This window comes from Vulpes lagopus, chromosome 7, assembly GCF_018345385.1.
Source record: "Vulpes lagopus strain Blue_001 chromosome 7, ASM1834538v1, whole genome shotgun sequence".
Classification (NCBI taxonomy): Eukaryota; Metazoa; Chordata; class Mammalia; order Carnivora; family Canidae; genus Vulpes; species Vulpes lagopus.
This window is the reverse complement of record NC_054830.1, coordinates 131004234-131025942: the sequence shown is the minus strand read 5'-3', so window position 1 is coordinate 131025942 and position 21709 is coordinate 131004234. Positions and strand designations below refer to the sequence as shown.

General features: G+C 41.2%; 1 protein-coding gene across 1 annotated transcript; it reads right to left on the bottom strand.

The window, feature by feature from the left end:
• Nucleotides 1-1080: 1080 nt before the first annotated feature.
• Nucleotides 1081-2031, bottom strand: LOC121495266 (olfactory receptor 56-like). The gene has a single exon (XM_041762500.1). It carries the CDS (start codon nucleotides 2029-2031, stop codon nucleotides 1081-1083), a length of 951 nt encoding a protein of 316 aa, XP_041618434.1.
• Nucleotides 2032-21709: the final 19678 nt, after the last annotated feature.

Genomic DNA, 21709 nt, shown 5'->3' with positions numbered 1-21709 from the left:
GCAGGATCATGGACTGTGTCCACTGGCACCCTGGGATCCAGGGTCTGCACTGCTGGAATTGCGCTCCGGGGGCGTGGTTCCCAAAGGCACCAGGGGACAGACACCTCCACCTAGATCCCCCGCCTGACCAACAGGCTTCTCCCGGGTTCCCTGTTGGGCCCGGGTGTGTGGCTTGCTCTCCCCTGGGGTGCACTTCCTCTGTTAGTGACTCCGGGAAACTGGAGGCTCCACTGCCTTCCCCTGCGATTCTGCTCGATTTCCCTGCCAGGTGCCTTTCCATCCAGGAAGAATCCTATGCGGACTTTTTAAAGTTCCTGCTTCTCTGGGGCTGGGTTTTCCTGTCTCGGAGCTTTTGCTGCCTGGTTTTAGCCTGATTCCTCATGGGGCCCCTCCCCCACTTGATTCTTTTTTATTTTTTTCCGCCTTCTTACCTTGTTAGAAGTGAAAACCCTTCTCTCTGTAGCATTCCAGCTGTTCTCTCTTCAAATCTCATGTCGAATTTATAGGTTTTCAGGATGGTTTGAAAGTAATCTAGGTAAGATGGTGGGGCCATATGAGTTAAGGATCCCTACTCCTCCGCCATCTCCTCAACTCCCCCATGAATCCTATTCTTTGTAAACCCATTGGCACAACCCTCCTTCCATGCAATCCATACTCAGCATAGACATGCATGGTTACATTGATGTATTAATCTGATTAACTCTGGTTAGGGAATGACTTTTTTTAATAAATTAATTTTTTATTAGTGTTCAATTTACCAACATACAGAATAATATCCAGTGCTCATCCTGTCAAGTGTCCCCCTCAGTGCCCATCACCCATTCACCCCCACCCCCCGCCCTCCTCCCCTTCCACCATCCCTAGTTCTTTTCCCAGAGTTAGGAGTCTTTATGTTCTGTCTCCCTTTCTGATATTTCCCACACATTTCTTCTCCCTTCCCTTATATTCCCTTTCACTATTATTTATATAGGGAATGACTTTTATTTTCAGTACAGCATATCTGTTTTCTTTCCAGTCAACAACAGAGGCTAATTCCAAGTTCCAGGCCCCAGAACCCATATCCACAGGTGCTAATGTCAACTACCCCTGCCCCCCACGACAGGGACACCTCCCCAGGAGTTTCCTGAGAGCCTCAGCCACTTCCTTGTTCCTCAAGCTGTAGATAAGTGGGTTGAGCATAGGGGTGACCATTGTATAGAAAGCCGAGACCACCTTGTCCTGCTTGGAGGAGTGGTATGCCTGAGGCCGCATGTAGGTGATCATGGCAGCCCCATAAAAGAGAGAGACCACTGCCATATGAGAGGAGCAGGTAGCAAAGGCCTTCTGTCGACCTTCAGCAGAACGCATGTGGAGCACTGCTACCAGGATCCGCAGGTAGGAAGCCGAGATGACAGAGAAGGGCAGGAGCAGCATTAGGATACAACAGACATAGATCATGGTCTCATAGAGGGAGGTGTCAGCACAGGCCAACTTCAGTATGGCAGGGACCTCACAGAAGAAGTGGTCGATCTCCTGTGAGCCACAGTAAGGGAAACGCAGGGTAAAAATGGCCTGGATCAGTCCATCCACCAGGCCAAAGAGCCAGGACCCTGCCACCATAAGCCAGCAGACACGGCGGCTCATGACCACTGAGTACCTCAGTGGGTTGCTGATGGCCACATAGCGGTCATAGGCCATGAAGGCCAGCAGGAAGCATTCATCCCCCAGGAGAGTGAGAAAGAAGAGGATCTGGAGCCCACAGCCTGTGAAGGAGATGGATCCATGGCCCAGGAGGAAATTGGTGGCCATCCGTGGCACAATGGTGGAGATGAGCATAAGGTCCATGAGTGACAGCCAGCTGAGGAAGAAGTACATGGGGCTGTGCAGGCGGGAGTCAACATTGATGAGGAGGATCATGAGTCCATTGCCAGAGAGGGCCACCAGGAACATTATTATGATGATGGAAAAAAGGAGGAGGTGCAGTGGGGAGTGGGTGAAAAGGCCCAGGAGGATGAACTGGGAGATGAGAGTCTGGTTTCCCGCCCAGACCATTGCTCCTGCAGAGAAATGTGCCAGACAAAGGGTTGGAATCTGGAAGCAGGAGGCATATGTTTAGTGGCACAATACTGAGGGCATCAAAACTGTGCCCAATGTGTTGACCTCTTTAAATATTACTTGGTTTAGATTAAACTCTTCAAGTTTCTCTCTCACTCTCTCTCACTTTTTGTTTCAGAGGTAGAGAGTAGTAATTCATCAGTTGCAACAATACCCACTGCTCATTATATAAACTGCCCTCATTTTCTTGAAGATTTTATTTATTTCTTCATAGGAGACACACAGAGATAAAGGCAGAGATACAGGCAAAGGGAGAAGCAGGTTCACTGTGGGGATCCTTTTTCTTCTTTTATTTTAATTGGAGTTTGATTTGCCAACATAGAGTATAACGCCCAGTGCTCATCCTGTCAAGTGCCCCCCTCAGTGCCCAACACCCAGTCACACCATCCCCCCCACTCACCTCCCCTTGCACTACCCCTTTTTTGTTTCTCCAAGTTAGGAGTCTCTCATGTTCTGTCATTCTCACTAATATTTTCACTCATTTTGTCTCCTTTTTCTTTATTCCCGTTCACTATTTTTTATATTCCCCAAATGAATGAAACCATATAATGTTTGTCCTTCTCCGATTGACCTACTTCACTCAGCAAAATACCCCCAAGGACATTTTTTTAAGTTTTTTTTTTCCCACAGAGCTGTGAGATGAGAAAACCTCAGGGATAAGAAGCTATTGAGGAGTTTTATTTTTTTGTCTTTTTTTATTGGAATTCAATTTGATAACATATAGCATAACACCCAGTGCTCAGCCCATCAAGTGCCCCCCTCAGTGCCCATCACCCAGTCACCCCAACCCCCCCGCCCACCTCCCTTTCCACTATCCCTTGTTCATTTTCCAGAGATAGGAGTCTCTCAGGTTCTGTCATCCTCACTGATATTTTCACTCATTTTCTCTACTTTCCCCTATATGCCCTTTCACTGTTTTTTATATTCCCCAAATGAATGAGACCATATAATGTTTGTCCTTCTCCAATTAAGAATCCTAACTCTGGGAAACGAACTAGGGATGGTGGAAGGGGAGGAGGGCAGGGGGTGGGGGTGAATGGGTGATGGGCACTGAGGGGGGCACTTGACGGGATGAGCACTGGGTGTTATTCTGTATGTTGGTAAATTAAACACCAATAAAAAATAAATTTATTAATAAATAAATAAATAGTTTTAATTAATTAATTTATTTTATCAATGTCTGCCCCCCAACATGGGACTCAGACTCATGGCTCCTAAGATCAAGAGTCATGTGTTCCTCTGACTGAGCATCAGCCAAGACTGGGGTTTAAAAAATTTTTTTTGTATATTTTTTTATTGGAGTTGATTTGCCAACAAAGAGCATAACACCCAGTGCTCATCTCATTAAGCAGGCACCTCAGTACCAATCACCTAGTCATCCCATCCTCCTGCTCACCTCTCCTTCCACTACCCTTGTTCATTTATCAGAGTTAGGAGCCTCTCATGTTTTGTCACACTCTCTGATATCTGAACTCATTTTCTCTCCTTTCCCCTATAATCCCATTCATTATTTTTTATATTCCCCGAATGAATGAAACCATATAATGTTTGTCTTTCTCCGATTGACTTACTTCACTCAGCAAAATACCCTCAGTACCAACAATGTCGAAGCAAATGGTGGGTATTTGTCATTTCTAATGGCTGAGTAATATTCCATTGTATACATAAACCACATCTTCTTTATCCATTCATCTTTTGATGGACACCGAGGCCCCTCCCACAGTTTGGCTATTGTGGACATTGCTGCTATAAACATCGGGGTGCAGGTGTCCCAGCATTTCATTGCATCTGTATCTTTGGGGTAAATCCCCAGCAGTGCAATTGCTGGGTCGTAGGGCAGGTCTATTTTTAACTCTTTGAGGAACCTCCACACAGTTTTCCAGAGTGGCTGCACCAGTTCACATTCCCACCAACAGTGCAGGAGTGTTCCCCTTTCTACGCATCCTCTCCAACATTTGTGGTTTCCTGCCTTGTTAATTTTCTGCATTCTCACTGGTGTGAGGTGGTATCTCATTGTGGTTTTGATTTGTATTTCCCTGATGGCAAGTGATGCAGAGCATTTTCTCATGTGTTTGGTGGCCATGTCTATGTCTTCTTTGGTGAAAGTTCTATTCATGATTTTGCCCATTTCATGATTAGATTTTTTTTATTTCTTTGAGGTTGAGTTTAATAAGTTCTTAATAAATCTTGGATACTAACCCTTTATCAGATATGTGGTTTGCAGATTGTCTTTTTTTGTATATTTTTATTGGGTTTGATTTGCCAATATATAGCATAACACCCAGTGCTCATACTGTCAAGTGCCCCCCCTCAGTGCCTGTCACCAGTCACCCCAACTCCCTGCCCACCTCCCCTTGTTTGTTTACCAGAGTTAGGAGTCTCTCATGTTCTGTCACCCTGATTGATATTTCCCACTCATTTTCTCTCCTTTCCCCTAGATTTTCTTTCACTATTTTTTATTGATCCCAAATGAATGAGACCATATAATGTTTGTCCTTCTCCATTTGACTTACTTCACTCACCATAATACCCTCCAGTCCAATACACGTTGAAGCAAATGGTGGGTATTTGTCGTTTCTAATCCTGAATAATATTCCATTCTTTATACCACATCTTCTTTATGAATTCGTCTGTCGAAGGAAATCAAGGCTCCTTCCACAGTTTGACTATTGTGAACATTGCTGCTATAAACATTGGGGTACAGGTGTCCTGCCATTTCAGTGCATCTGTAACTTTGGGGTAAATCCCCAGCAGTGCAATTGCTGGGTCATAAAACAGTTCTTTTTAAACTCTTTGAGGAATCTCCACACAATTTTCCAGAGGGTCTGTACCAGTTCACATTCCCACCAACAGTGCAAGAGGGTTTCCCTTTCTCCACATCCTCTCCAACATTTGTGGTTTCCTGCCTTGTTAATTTTCCCCATTCTCACTGGTGTGAGGTGGTATCTCATTGTGGTTTTGATTTGTATTTCCATGACGACAAGTGATGCGGAGCATTTCCTCATGTGCTTGTTGGAATGCATATGGCTTCTTTGGTGAAATTTCTGTTCGTGTCTTTTGACCTTTTCAATTGGATTGTTTGTTTCTTGGGTGTTGAGTTTAATAAGTACTTTATAGATCTTGGATAGTAGCCCTTTAAATGATATATCATTTGCAAATATCTTCCCATTCTGTAGGTTATCTTTTCGTTTTGTTGACAGTTTCTTTTGCTGTGCAGAAGCTTTTTATCTTGATTAAATCCCAATAGTTCTTTTTTGCTTTTGTTTCTCTTGCCTTCATAGATGTATCTTGCAAGAAGTTACTGTGGCTAAGTTCCAAAAGGGTGTTGCCTGTGTTCTCCTCTGAGACTTTGATGGATTCTTGTATCACATTTAGATCTTTCATCCATTTTGAGTTTATCTTTGTGTCTGGTGCAAGAGAGTGGTCTAGTTTCATTCTTCTGCATGTGGATGTCCAATTTTCCCAGCACCATTTATTGAAGACACTGTCCTTTTTCCAGTGGATAGTCTTTCTTCCTATATCGAATATTAGTTGACCATAGAGTTGAGTGCCCATTTCTGGATTCTCTATCCTTTTCCATTGATCTATATGTCTGTTTTTGTGCTAGTACCATGCTGTCTTGATCATAGCTTTGTAGTACAACTTGAAATCTGGCATTATGATGCCCCCAGCTCTGGTTTCCTTTTTCAGTATTCCCTTGGCTATTCAGGGTCTTTTCTGATTCCACAAAAACCTTAAGATGATTTGTTCCAACTGTCTTAAGAATGTCCATGGTATTTTGATAGGGATTGCATTAAACATGTAAATTTCCCTGGATAATATTAACAGTTTCACAATATTGATTCTTCCAGTCCATGAGTATGGAATATTTTCCATCTCTTGTGCCTTCCTTAATTTCTTTCAGAAGTGTTCTGCAGTGTTTAGGGTATAGATCCTTTACCTCTTTGGTTAGGTTTATTCCTAGGTATCTTATGCTCTGGGGTGCAATTGTAAATGGGATCGACTCCTTAATTTCTCTTTCTTCAGTCTCATTGTTAGTGTATAGAAATGCCAGTGATTTATGGGCATTTGATTTTGTATCCTGACATATTGATGAATTGCTCTATGAGTTTTGGCAATCTGGGGTGGAGTCTTTTGGGTTTTCTACGTACATTATCATGTCATCTGCAAAGAGGGAGAGTTTGACTTATTCTTTGCCAGTTTGAATGACTTTAATTCCTTTTTTGTCTGATTGCTGAGTCAAGGACTTCTAGTATTATTTTGAATAGCAGTGGTGAGAGTGGACATCCCTGTCATACTCCTGACCTTAGGGGAAAGGCTCCCAGTGTTTCCCCACTGAGAATATTTGCTGTGGGCTTTTCGTAGATGGCTTTTAAGATGCTGAGGAATGTTTCCTTTATCCATACACCCTGAAGAGTTTTGATCAGGAATGGATGCTGTCTTTGTCAAATGCTTTCTCTGCATCTATTGAGAGTATCATATGGTTCTTGTTTTTACTCTTGTTGGTATGATCTATCACGTTGATTGCTTTATGAGTGTTGAACCAGTCTTGCATCCTGGGGATAAATCCCAGTTGGTCACGGTGAATAATCTGCTTAGTGTACTGTTGGATCCCATTGGCTAGTATCTTGTTGAGAATTTTTTCATGTGTGTTCATCAGGGATATTGGTCTATAATTCTCCTTTTCGGTGGAGTCTTTGGTTTTGGAATTAAGGTGATGCTGGCCTCACAGAATGAGTTTGGAAGTTTTCTGTCCCTTTCTATCTTTCAGAACAGCTTTAGTAGAATAGGTATTGTTTCTTCTTTAAATGTTTGATAGAATTCTCCTGGGAAGCCATCTGGCGCTAGACTTTTGTGTCCTGGGATGTTTTTTTGATGACTGCCTCAATTTCCTCCCCGGTTATTGGCTTTCATGTTTTCTATTTCTTACTGTTACAGTTTTGGTAGTTCATGGTATTCCAGAAATGCACCCATTTCTCTCGATTGCCTAATTTGCTGGTGTATAGCTGCTCATAATACGTTTTCAAAATCTTTTATATTTCCTTGGTATTTGTTGGAAACCCTCCGCTTTTATTCGTGATTTTATTGTTTTGAGTCTTTTCTGTGTTTGTTTTTATAATGCTGGTGAATAGGTTATCTATCTTATTAATTCTTTCAAAGAACCAGCTCCTGGTTTTGTTCATCTGTTCTACAGTTCTTTTTGTCTCTATTTCATTGAGTTCTGCTCGAATGCTTATTAACTCTCTTCTTCTGCCTGGTGTAGGTTTTACTTGCTCTTATTTCTCCAGTTCCTTTTGGTGTGAGTTTAGCTGGTGTATTTAAGGTTTCTCCATATTTGTGGGATGCTTGTATTGCGATGTATTTCCTTCTCAGGACTCCCTTTGCTATATTCCAAAGATTTTGAACGGTTGTATCTTCATTGTCTTTAGTTTCCATGAACCTTAATTCTTCTCTAATTTCCTGGTTGATTCATTATTCTTTTAGCAGGATGCTCTCTAACTTCCACGTGTTTGAGTTTCTTTCAAATTTCTTCTTGTTATTGTGTTCAAGTTTCAAAGCATTACGGTCTAAAAATATGCAGGGGACAATATTTTTGCTATTGGTTGAGACCTGATTTGTGACCCAGTATGTGGGTCACATATGTAGGAATGTTCGGGTATATGAATGTATATATATTCATCTGTATGGGTATGAATGTATATATATTCATCTGTCATATATATGTGTATATATATATATATATATATGTAGGAATGTTTGGGTATATGAATGTATATATATTCATTCAGCTTCCATAATTCGGCTATTGTAACTAATAATGCTATAAACACAGGGGCGCGAATATCGCTTTGAATTAGGGTTTTTGTATTTATTGGATAAATACCCAATAATGCAATTTCTATATCATAGGGTAGCTCTCTTTTTAACTTTTTGAAGAAGCTCCACTTTCTTTTCCACAGTGAACATCCTTTATCTTTTTTAGGGATTCTTTTTCTTAAAGAGGATTTGGAGAAAGAGGAGCACTCTTATACTTTAGTGGGAATGCAAACTGGTAGAGCCACTCTGGAAAACAGTATTGGTTGATGAATGGATAAACAAGATGTGTTCTATGTATATTGTGTATACATTGTGTGTGTGTGTGTGTGTATATATATATATATATATATATATAGCAATATTAATCAGAGAGCAAAAAGAATAACACCTTTCCATTTGCAAAGATGGGTAGATCTAGAGGGTACACACACACACACACACACACACACACACACAAAATGGAATATTACTCAGCCATATAAAAGAATGAAATCTTGCCATTGCAATGAAATGAATGGAGCTAAAGAGTATAATGGCGAAAAAAATAAGTCAAAGAAAGACAAATACCATATGATTTCATTTGTATATGGAAATTAAGAAAACAAATGAACAAAGAAAAAAAGGCAAATTAATAAACAGACTCTTAATTATAGAGAACAAACTGATGGTTACCAGAGGGGAAGTGAGTGGGGGATGGGTGAAATAGATGATAGGGTTAATGGAGTGCACTTGTTGTGATGAGTACTGATTTGTGTTGGAATCACTATACAGTACACCTGAACCTAATGTCTCACTAGTACGCTAACTACACTGGAATTAAATACAGTTTTTTAAAAACAGGGAAACCTTTCAAATAAAATAAAGTTGCAGGCTGATGCTACTGACGTTTTTTAACTCCTAGGACTTTCTTCACATAGTTGAGAAGCAAATTTTGAACTATTTATTGCTTAAGAGATCACTGCTTCTGCCTCTTCTAGGAATTGGGGTATTTTCTAGCCCTCATAGTTGCTTCTCCTACAAAGGTAAGCCTCACTCAAAGAGTTGCTTTTTCAGGAAAAAGTACAAAGGCAACCAAGACATGTGCCAATTTTGCAAACTGGTCATTTATGCAAAATTTTTGAACCTCAGTTTTCTTATCTTAAATGGAGATGACAATATCATCATAGAGGGTGATAGTAAAGATTACAGAAGATATATAAGTAACATACAGAAATTTATAAGTGACAAAAGCTGAAAATACTTGAGCTTTTCTTATGTGCCAGGCATTACAATGAGCAAACCATTTCCTCACATTTAATCCTCATTAACTACCCTGAAAGACTCATCATTATTCTCATTTCACAAATGGGGAAACTCACAGTTTTTTCAAATATAAAAGCTTGAAGTGTTTCCTAAGAAGCTTTGTAAATGAGAAACTCTTGGCAACTCAAATGTCCAACACAAAGATAAACCTAAGCAAATACTGTTTTTAAATGTTGTATTTAAGTAAAAAAAATGTTTTATTTACTTATGATAGACACAGAGAGAGAGAGAGAGGCAGAGACATAGGATGAGGGAGAAGCAGGCTCCATGCTGGGAGCCTGATGTGGGATTGGATCCCGGGACTCCAGGATCGTGCCCTGGGCCAAAGGCAGGCACTAAACCACCAAGCCACCCAGGGATCCCCAGCAAATACTGTTTTAAGCACATGACATTTTAAAAGATACTGAGAAAAAAATGTAGCTGGTCAGTATTTTAAAGTATTTCTAAAGACTCAGAACATATGTCAGATATTATCAGTGTGGCTCCTTCTGAGTGGGATTAAGAGTTACTTTCCCCAATTTTGTTGTATTATACACATTTTCTATAAAGAATGTAGAAAGGTAATTTAATTTTTTGAAGTGAGGTTATAATATATATAGGATCAATTCTCAAAAAACAGCAACTTTCTCATACAATACCATTACTGCTAAAAGTAGTAGAAAAACTATACATCATCTTCACAATTGCAACAAAAACTCTAAAGTATATAGAAAAGAACCCTAATGCAAAAATCATAAAACAGGAGAGGCGGGGCAAGAAGGCAGAAGAGTAGGGTCCCCAAGTCACCTATCCCTACCAACTTAGCTAGATAACTTTCAAATCATCCTGAAAACCTACGATTTTGGCCTGAGATTTAAAGAGATAACAGCTAGAACGCTACAGTAAGAAGATTTTGTGCTTCTATCAAGGTATGAAGATGGAAAAACAAAACGAAATAAAAAAGCATCCAAGGGGGTGGGGCCCCCCGTGAGGAGCCAGGCTAAGGCCACCCGGCAAGTGCCCCCAGAACAGGAAAGCCCAGTCCCTGAAGAGCAGGAGCTTTACTAATCTTCCCGGATAGAAAGGCACTCGTAGGGAGCTCAGACAGGATCCCAGGAGGGGCAGGGATGCCCTCAGGCTCCCAGGGGCACTAACAGAGGAACTGAGCCCCAGGGGAGAATGAGTCACACACTGCAGGCCGAGCTCCCTAAAGGGCTGGAGCGCACCCGGCGGCCAGGGAGCAGCTCCGGTAGCGGCTCAGGCGGCAGCTCCACGTGGAGGGGGCTGTGTGGCCCAGGGAGCAGCTAGGGCGGTGGCACAAGTGGCAGCTTGGCGCGGAGGAGGCTGCGAGGCCCCGGGAGCACTATACCAGCGATGCAGGCCCCGGAGCCCAGGGCACTGGGGGACACAGCCCAAGATCCGGCGCTGCCTGGGAGGAAACAGGACAGCAAGGATGCTCCTGCCACCAGGCAACCCCGAGCTGTACAGATCCTTCCCCCTGCCCCCCGGAGCATCCAGGCCCCTGCAGACTGGGAGCTGCGGTGTTTGCTGTGGGAGCTGACTCCGGAGTTGGAAAGCTGGCTGCCACCACTGTTGTTGTTCCTCCTGGTGGCACCTTGTACCTGGGACTGAGCAGGGGCCTCACAGGATGAACAGCTCCCACTGAGCCGGGCAACTACCTGGCAGAGGGCTGCGCAGCTCCCCCAGGTACTCACACCTGAGAAGCAGCACATCAGGTCCCTCTCCCAGAAGACCAGCTAGAAGAACAGGGGAAAAGCAAGTTATTGACCAAGCAGCACTGGAAAGTTCCAGGGGAGGTCGAGAGATTCACAGTATATAGAATCAGAGCATACTCCCACTGCTTTTTTGTTTTCTGTTTGCCCCCCCTCCAAATTTTTTTCTCTCTTTTTCTCCCTTTTCCAGTACAACTTGTTTTTGACCACTCTGCCCTGAGCAAAATGACAAGAAGGAAAAACTCACCTCAAAAGAAATAATCAGAAACAGTCCTCTCTCCCACAGAGGCACAAAATTTGGATTACAATTCAATGTCAGAAAGCCAATTCAGAATCACTATTATAAAGCTACTGGCGGCTCTAGAAAAAAGCATAAAGGATTCAAGTGACTTCATGACTGCAGAATTTGGATCAAATCAGGCTAAAATTAAAAATCAATTAAATGAGATGCAATCCAAACTGGAGGTCCTAACGGCGAATGTTAATGAGGGAGAAGAAAGAGTAAGTGACATAGAAGACAAGTTCACGGCAAGGAGAGAAACTGAGGAAAAAAGTGAAAAACAATTAAAAGATCATGAGGATAGCTTAAGGGAAATGAATGACAGCCTCAGAAGGAAAAATACATGTTAAATTGGGGTTCCCAAGGATGCCAAAAGGGACAGAGGTCCAGAAAGTGTATTTGAACAAACCATATGAGAGAACTCCCCTAACTTGGGAAGGGAAACAGGCATTCAGATCGAGGAGATAGATCCCCCACCCCTAAAATCACTGTAAACCTCTCAACACCTCAACATTTAATAGTGGAACTTGCAAATTCCAAAGATAAAGAGACAATCATTAAGGCAGCAAGAGACAAGAAATCCCTAACCTTTATATGGAGAAGTATTAGGATAACAGCAGACTTCTCCACAGAGACCTGGCAGGCCAGAAAGAGCTGGGAAGATATATTAAGGGTCCTAAATGAGAAGAACATGCAGCCAAGAATACTTTATCCAGCAAGGCTTTCATTCAGCATAGAAGGAGAGATAAAGAGCTTCCAAGATAGGCAGGAAATGAAAGAATATGTGACCAACAAGCCAGCTCTGCAAGAAATATTAAGGAGGACGCTGTAAAAGAAAAAGGAAACAAACCACAAAAACAGGGATTGAATAAGTATCATGATGACACTAAATTTATATCTTTCAATGGTAACTCTGAAAGGGAACGGGCTTAATGACCCCATCAAAAGACACAGGGTTTCAGGCTGGATAAAAAAGCAAGACCCATCTATTTGTTGTCTAAAAGAGACTCATTTTAGACATAAGGACACCTACGGCCTGAAAATGAAAGGTTGGAGAACCATTTACCATTAAAATGGTCCTCAAAAGAAAGCAGGGGTAGCCATCCTTATATCAGATAAATTAAAGTTTGTCCCAAAGACTGTACTAAGAGATGAAGAGGGACACTATATCATTCTTAAAGGATCTATCCAAGAAGAGGACTTAACAATCATCAATATATATGCCCCTATGTGGGAGCTGCCAAGTATATCAATCAATTAATAACCAAAATTAAGATATATGTAGACAATAATACACTTATACTGGCTGACTTGAACGCAGCACTTTCTATAATCGACAGATCTACGCACAACATCTCCAAAGAAACAAGAGCTTTAAATGATACACTGGAAAAGATGGATTTCACAGATATTTACAGAAATTTACATCCAAACGACACTGAATACACATTCTTCTCAAGTGCACATGGAACTTTCTCCAGAACAGACCACACACTGGGGTACTAATCAAGTCTTAACCGATACCAAATGATTGGGATCGTCCCAGTATATTTTCAGACCATAATACTTTGAAATTAGAAGCAAACACAAGAAGAAGTTTGGAAGGACTTCAAATACGTGGAGATTAAGGACCTTCCTGCTAAAAGATGAAAGGGTCAACCAGGAAATTAAGGAAGAATTAAAAAGATTCATGGAAACTAATGAGAATGAAGATAAAACCATTCAAAATCTTTGGGATACAAAAAAGCAGTCCTGAGGGGGAAATACATCGCAACACAAGCAACTATCCAAAAACTGGAAAGAACTCAATTACAAAAGCAAACCTTACACCCAAAGGAGCTAGAGAAAAAGCAGCAAATAGATCATACAACGAGCAGTAAAAGAGAGTTAAAGATTCGAGCAGAACTCAATAAAATAGAGACGAGAAGAACTGTGGAACAGATGAACAAAACCAGGAGTTGGTTCTTTGAAAGAATTAGTAAGATAGATAAACATCAGCCAGCCTTATTAAAAACAAAAGAGAAAAGACTCAAATTAATAAAATCGTGAATGAGAAAGGAGAGATCACTACCAACACCAAGGAAAAAAAACGATTTTAAAAACACATTATGAACAGCTATATGCCAATAAATTAGTCACTCTAGAAAATACACGCATATCTGGAAAGCCACAAACTACCAAAACTGGAGCTGGAAGAAATAGAAAACCTGAACAGGCTGATAACCAGGGAGGAAATTGAAACAGTCATCAAAAACCTCAAAACACAAAAGTCCAAGGCCAGATGGCTTCCCTGGGCAATTCTATCAAACGTTTAAAGAAGAAACCATACCTATTCTACTAAAGCTGTTTGGAAAGATAGAAAGAGATGGAGTACTACCAAACTCAATCTATGAGGCCAGCATCACCTTAATTCCAAAACCAGACAAAGACCCCAACAAAAAGGAAAATTATAGACCAATATCCCTGATAAACAAGGATGCTAAAATTCTCAACAAGGTACTGGTCAATAAGATACAACAATACATTAAGAAAATTATTCACCATGACCAAGTAGGATTTATCCCCGGGACACAAGGCTAGTTCAACTCTTGTAAAACAATCAATGTGATTCAGCACATCAGCAAGAGAAAAAACAAGAACCATATGATCCTCTCAATAGATTCAAAGAAAGCATTTGACAAAATACAGCATCCATTCCTGACCAAAACTCTTCAGAGTGTAGGGATAGAGGGAATATTCCTCAGCATCTTAAAAGCCATCTACGCAAAGCCCACAGCAAATATCATTCTCAATGGGGAAGCACTGGGAGCCTTTCCCGTAAGATAGGGAACAAGACAGGGATGTCCACTCTCACCACTGCTATTCAACATAGTACTGGAAGTCCTAGCTTCAGCAATCAGACAACAAAATGAAATAAAAGGTTTTCAATGGGATCCCTGGGTGGCGCAGCGGTTTGGCGCCTGCCTTTGGCCCAGGGCGTGATCCTGGAGACCCGAGATCGAATCCCACGTCGGGCTCCCTGCATGGAGCCTGCTTCTCCCTCTGCCTGTGTCTCTGCCTCTCTCTCTCTCTCTGTGACTATCATAAATAAATAAAAAAAAAAAGGTTTTCAAATAGGCAAAGAAGACATCAAACTTTCCCTCTTCACCGATGACATTATACTGTACATAGGAAACCCAAGACTCCACCCCAAGATTGCTAGAACTCATACAGCAATTTGGCAGCGTGGCAGGAACAGAACCAATGCCCAGAAGTCAGTGGCATTTCTCTACACTAACAATGAGACTGAAGAAAGAGAAATTAAGGAGTCAATCCCATTTACAATTGCACCCAAAAAAGAAGACACCTAGGAATAAACCTAACCAAAGAGGTAAAGGACTATAAAACTATAAAAACTATGGAACACTTCTGAAAGAAATTGAGGAAGACACAAAGAGATGGAAAAATATTCCATGCTCATGGATTGGCAGAATTAATATTGTGAAAATGTCAATGTTACCCAGGGCAATTTACACGTTTAATGCAATCCCTATCAAAATACCATGGAATTTCTTCACAGAATTGGAACAAATTATTTTAAGATTTGTGTGGAATCAGAAAATACCCTAAATCATAGCCAGGGGAATTTAAAAAAGAAAACCATAGCTGGGGGCATCACAATGCCAGATTTCAGGTTGTACTACAAAGCTGTGGTCATCAAAACACTGTGGTACTGGCAGAAAAAAACAGACACATAGATCAATGCAACAGGATAGAATCCAGAAGTGGACCCTCAACTTTATGGTCAACTAATATTCAATAAAGGAGGAAAGACTATCCACTGGAAGAAAGACACTCTCTTCAATAAATGGTGCTGGGAAAATTGGACATCCATATACAGAAGAATGAAACTAGACCACTCTCTTTCACCATACACAAAGATAAACTCAAAATGTATGAAAGATCTAAATGTGAGACAAGATTCCATCAAAATCCTAGAGGAGAACACAGGCAACACCCTTTTTGAACTCGGCCACAGTAACTTCTTGCAAGATACATCCACGAAGGCAAAAGAAACAAAAGCAAAAATGAACTATTGGGACTTCATCAAGATAAGAAGCTTTTGCACGGCAAAGGATACAGTCAACAAAACTAAAAGACAACCTACAGAATGGGAGAAGATATTTGCAAATGACGTATCAGTTAAAGGGCTAGTATCCAAGATCTATAAAGAACTTATTAAACTCAACACCAAAAAAACAAACAATCCAATCATGAAATGGGCAAAAGACATGAAGACAAATCTCACAGAGGAATACATAGACATGGACAACATGCACATGAGAAAATGCTCTCCATCACTTGCCATCAGGGAAATACAAATCAAAACCACAATGAGATACCAACTCACACCAGTGAGAATGGGGAAAATTAACAGGGCAGGAAACAACAAATGTTGGAGAGGATGCGGAGAAAAGGAAGCCTCTTACACTGTTGATGGGAATGTGAAATTGCAGCCACTCTGGAAAACTGTGTGGAGGTTCCTCAAAGAGTTAAAAATAGACCTTCCCTACGACCCAGCTATTGCACTGTTGGGGTTTTACACCAAAGATACAGATGCAATGAAACGCCGGGACACCTGCACCCCGATGTTTATAGCAGCAATGTCCACAATAGCCAAACTGTTAAAGGACCCTCGGTGTTCATTGAAAGATGAATGGATAAAGAAGATGTGGTTTATGTATACAATGGAATATTACTCAACCATTAGAATTGACAAATACCCACCATTTGCTTCAATGTTGAAGGAACTGGAGGGTATTATGCTGAGTGAAATAAGTTAGAGAAGGATAAACATTATATGGTCTCATTCATTTGGGGAATATAAAAATAGTGAAATGGAATAAAGGGGAAAGGAGAAAGAATGAGGGGGAAATATCAGAAAGGGAGACAGAACATGAAAGACTCTAACTCTGGGATACGAACTAGGGGAGGTGGAAGGGGAGGTCGGCGGGGCGTGGGGGTGACTGTGTGACGGGCACTGAAGGGGGCACTTGATGGGATGATCAGTGGGTGTTATTCTATATGTTGGCATATTGAACACCAATAAAAAATATATTTATTATTTAAAAAAATAGAATGCAACCTACAGAATGGGAGAAGTTATTTGCATATGACATATCTGCTAAAGGGTTACTGTCCAAAATACATAATTACTTGATAGAACTCAACACTCAAAAAACATATAACCCAATTAAGAAATGGGCAGAAGATATGAACAGACATTTCTCCAAAGAATACATACAGATGGCCCACAGACACATGAAAAGATGCTCAGCATCACTTATCATCAGGGAAATGGAAATCAAAAATAAAATGAGATATCACCTCAAACCTATCAGAATGGCTAAAGTCAAAAACAAAAGAAACAGCAAGTGTTGGTGAGCACGTGGAAAGAAAGGAAACCTTGAGCACTGTTGACACTGAAAACTGGTGCAGTCAGGCTGGATAGCAGTATGGAGTTTCCTTAAAATGTTAAAAGTGAAGTATCCTATGATCTACTAATCACACTACTGGTATTTATCCAAAAATACAAAACACTAATTCAAGAGGATACACACACACACAAAAAAAATTAAAAATAGAACTGCCCTATGACCCAGCAATCACACTGCTGGGAATTTATCCCAAAGGCACAGATGCAGTGAAACACCAAAACACCTGCACCCCGATGTTTCTAGCAGCAATGTCCACAATATCCAAACTGTGAAGGGAGCCTCAGTGTCCATCAAATGATGAATGGATAAAGAAGATGTGGTTTATGTATACAATGTAATATAACTCAGCCATTAGAAACAACAAATACCCACAATTTGCCTCAATGTGGATGGAACTGGAGGGTATTATGCTGAGTGAAATAAGTCAGAGAAGGACAGACATTATATGGTCACATTCATTTGGGGAATATAAAAATTAGTGAAGGGAATAAAGGGGAAAGGAGAGAAAATGAGTGAAAGTATCCGTGAAGGTGACAAAGCATGAGAGACACCTAACCTGGGAAATGAACAAGGGGTAGTAGAAAGGGAGGTGGGCGGGGGAGTTGGGCTGACTGGGTGATGTGCACTGTGGGGGGCACATGTCGGGATGAGCACTGGGTGTTATGTTGACATTATGTTATGTTGACAAATTGAACTCCAATAAAAAAAAATAATAATAAATAAAATTTTTTAAAAACCCAGGCATTTACATGGTTCACTCTTAAAAATCTCAACACATGTTGGTCATTGTTGCTGCTGAGTGAAAGAGCAGATCTACAGCTGTTCACAGAACAGTGGACAGGTGTAGGTACCTGACAAGGAGAAAAGTACTGAAAAGCAGTTGTGATGGCCCAAACAGGCAATGGACAAACAGCAGTCTGATTTTGGGTAGGGTCTTTAAACATTCTGAAACCCAGTTTCATCATCTATAATGGTTATGAGGATAAAATATGATTATGCATGTAAAAACCCCTACTTTAATACCTGGCACATAGTAAGTATCCAATACAAAGTGACAGCTATTATGAAATCTACGATCCCCAACACTTATGTTTTGTACAAATGGGGTAAGAATATAAGGGAGGAGGGAAGTTTTTTTTTTAAATGCTCTTTCAATTGGGAATCAGAAATTTCAAGTTGAAAGGGAATTTGGATATTGTTTACTCTGACTCCTATCAGAGGCATCTATTGATTTTCAGTTTATCAGATAAACTAATCTTTGCAAATGGAAAAAAGTCACCAATCCTTTTTTTTAATAATAAATTTATTTTTTATTGGTGTTCAATTTGCCAACATACAGAATAACACCCAGTGCTCATCCCGTCAAGTGCCCCCCTCAGTGCCCATCACCCATTCACCCGCACCCCCCGCCCTCCTCCCCTTCCACCACCCCTAGTTCATTTCCCAGAGTTAGGAGTCTTCATGTTCTGTCTCCCTTTCTGATATTTCCTACCCATTTCTTCTCCCTTCCCTTCTATTCCCTTTCTCTATTATTTATATTCCCCAATGAATGAGACCATATACTGTTTGTCCTTCTCTGATTGACTTATTTCACTCAGCATAATACCCTCCAGTTCCATCCACGTTGAAGCAAATGGTGGGTATTTGTCATTTCTAATGGCTGAGTAATATTCCATTGTATACATAAACCACATCTTCTTTATCCATTCATCTTTCAATGGACACCGAGGCCCCTTCCACAGTTTGGCTATTATGGACATTGCTGCTAGAAACATTGGGGTGCAGGTGTCCCGGCGTTTCATTGCATTTGCATCTTTGGGGTAAATCCCCAGCAGTGCAATTGCTGGGTCATAGGGCAGGTCTATTTTTAACTCTTTGAGGAACCTCCACACCGTTTTCCAGAGTGGCTGCACCAGTTCACATTCCCACCAAAAGTGTAAGAGGGTTCCCTTTTCACCTGAAAGAATATGTGACCTCCAAACCAGCTCTGCAAGAAATTTTAAGAGGGACTCTCAAAATCCCCCTTTAAGAAGAAGTCCAATGGAACAATGCACAAAAACAGGGACTGAATAGATATCATGATGACACTAAACTCATATCTTTCACCAATCCTTGTAATCCAGACCTTGCTACCAATTCAGATGCAAATTCCTCATGAAAAAGCCTTACCAGGTGACTACAACACACCTAGTTTCTGTTGGGCAACAGTGGGAGATATTAGGGCAGGAAGGTCTTTCTATACCTCTCAGATCAGTCTTGCCAGGGCCCTAAGCTATGCAGCGGAGATTCTTGCAGAGCTTTCCTTGAGAATTTTGTCAAGGATCCCTTCAAGAGAAAGGGGAAAAGCAAATATACAGATGCAATGAAACGCCAGGACACCTACACCCCGATGTTTCTAGCAGCAATGTTCACAATAGCCAAACTGTGGAAGGAGCCTCGGTGTCCATCAAAAGATGATGGATAAAGAAGATGTGGTTTATGTATACAATGGAATATTCCTCAGCCATTAGAAACGACAAATACCCACCATTTGCTTCAACGTGGATGGAACTGGAGGGTATTATGCTGAGTGCAGTAAGTCAATCGGAGAAGGACAAACAGTGTATGTCCTCATTCATTTGGGGAATATAAATAATAGTGAAAGGGAGTATAAAGGAAGGCAGAAAAAATGTGTGGGAAATATCAGGAAGGGAGACAGAACATAGTCTCCTAACTCTGGGAAACGAACTAGGGGTAGTCAAAGAGGAGGAGGACGGGGGCGGGGGGTGGGGTGAATGGGTGACGGGCACTGAGGGGGACACTTGACGGGATGAGCACTGGGTGTTATTCTGTATGTTGGTAAATTGAACACCAATAAAAATTAATTTATTTAAAAAATAAATAAATAAAAATAAAATATCAATCCACAAAAAAAAGAAAGATGAATGGATAAAGAAAATGTGGTTTATGTATACAATGGAATATTACTCAGCCATTAGAAATGACAGATACCCACCATTTGCTTCAACATGGATGGATCTGGAGGGTATTATGCTGAGTGAAATAAGTCAATCGGAGAAGGACAAACATTATATGGTCTCATTCATTTGGGGAATATAAATAATAGTGACAGGGAATAGAGGGGAAGGGAGAAGAAATGGGTAGGAAATATCAGAAAGGGAGAGAGAACATGGAAGACTCCTAACTCTGGGAAACGAACTAGGGGTGGTGGAAGGGGAGGAGGGCGGGGTGTGGGGGTGACTGGGTGGTGGGCACTGAGGGGGACACTTGACGGGATGAGCACTGGGTGTTATCCTGTATGTTGGCAAATTGAACACCAAAAAAATAAATTTATTATTAAAAAAATAAATAAATTTATTATTTTTAAAAATTAAAAAACTATAAAGTGAGTCTCTTGTAGATCCAAAAAAAAAAGAGAGAGAGAGAGAGAGAGAGAGAGAGAGAGAGAGAGAGAGAGAGAGAAAGGGGAAAAGTCAATTGGTGGCAACTTTCTCAAAGAGAAACACAACTAGAATAGGAAGAGAAAGGAGCAAAGGCACCAAAGTATGCTTTTCAAAATAACAGCAGGGCCTTAACTCTCCTTCAAAAGAAGGAGCATTCAAAATCCAACAACCAGGGACACCTGGGTGGTTCAGTGGTTGAGCGTTTGCCTTTGGCTCAGGGCGTGATCCCAGGATCCAGGATTGAGTCCCACACTGGGCTCCTTGCAAGGACCCTGCTTCTCCCTCTGCCTGTGTCTCTGTGTCTCTCAGTAATAAATAAATACACCTCTAAAAAAATTCAACAGCCAGATGTCATCAGGAACAGATAGCTTTCCCAGTCACTCAGGGGGCCAGTTTCAGAAGGTCCAGCCATTGTCACATCCTCCCTAGACTTGAAAAGATAAAAGAGTGTCCATCCTTCCTAAAACCTCTGGTGAGACCCTGAGGAGTTCACTTCCTCCCCTGGGTCTCAGTCTCCAAAGAGCAACATGACAGGTTAGATGAAATAACCCTGAGGTCATCTCTAGTTCTACTCACAGAATAATTAGGAGGCAAAATGACATTCCAGAAACAAAATCTAACCACACAAGAGGCCTGTACGTCAAGAGAAATAGTAAGCAATAGAATGGCAAAGGTAGTTATTGGATGAACAAACATTTTAAGCATTTGATAACAGAGAGAAGAAATGCAAGACACATAGAAGGAAGAACCTTACCTAAAATCATGTAATCAATGATACCGGGAAGTGCTGTAGAGTGAAAGGGCAGATCAGGAGTCTGGAGCCCTATGCCCTTGGAAAATAAACTTCACCACCAAGGGCAGGATGCTCTAATCAGTCAGTTGGATCTGCAATGAGTCTCTTTCAGTGCAGGGAAGCCAGTGAGCCTTCATCTCCTTAGAAGGAAATGGAACTGAAATGGAAAAAGGAAGGACATTCTCTTAGAGGAGCCATGTTTCCAAAATTAAAAAAAAAAAAAAAGACTTGTGTAGTCCGAGCTCCTTCATAATCTCTCCTACATTGTGAAAATGGGAATTGACTGTGGGGCTTGAGGCACTCCCTTTTTACAGACAGGAAATACCAGATGCCTCCCATGAGGGTTATGGAAAGGTTTTGAACAAATGCATTAAAATTGGTTAAAATGAGAAGAAAACAGGTTCTGAAAGGAGGAAACACACACCTAGAAGTCTTAGCTGCATGCAAAAACCTTGGTGGAATCTTTAGGCATTAAGAAATAGTCTTCCAGAAACAATCATTGTAGCACAGAGAGATAATATAGCTTTTATCCAAATAGAAGGCAAGTTGGCAGTGGACTGGGCCAGGAGAAGAGAGAATCTTGCAGGGACTCAGAAAAGAACCTCTTACCTATGGTTGAAACCCCTCACTGGGCCAGGACCAACACCTGAGTGTGAGGTTTTATTCCCTCACTCCCCACTACTACCTATTGTTCTCCTCCCCCTCTGTGACTAGGGAAAGTTGCTTCTATTTTCACAAATCCTTAGAGATCCCTCCTCTGTCACATCTCTGTCCCCAGTCTCTGGCAATTA

Excerpts from the sequence above, each read along its gene's own strand:
- LOC121495266 (XM_041762500.1), bottom strand. The coding sequence starts at position 2,031 with ATGGTCTGGGCGGGAAACCAGACTCTCATCTCCCAGTTCATCCTCCTG.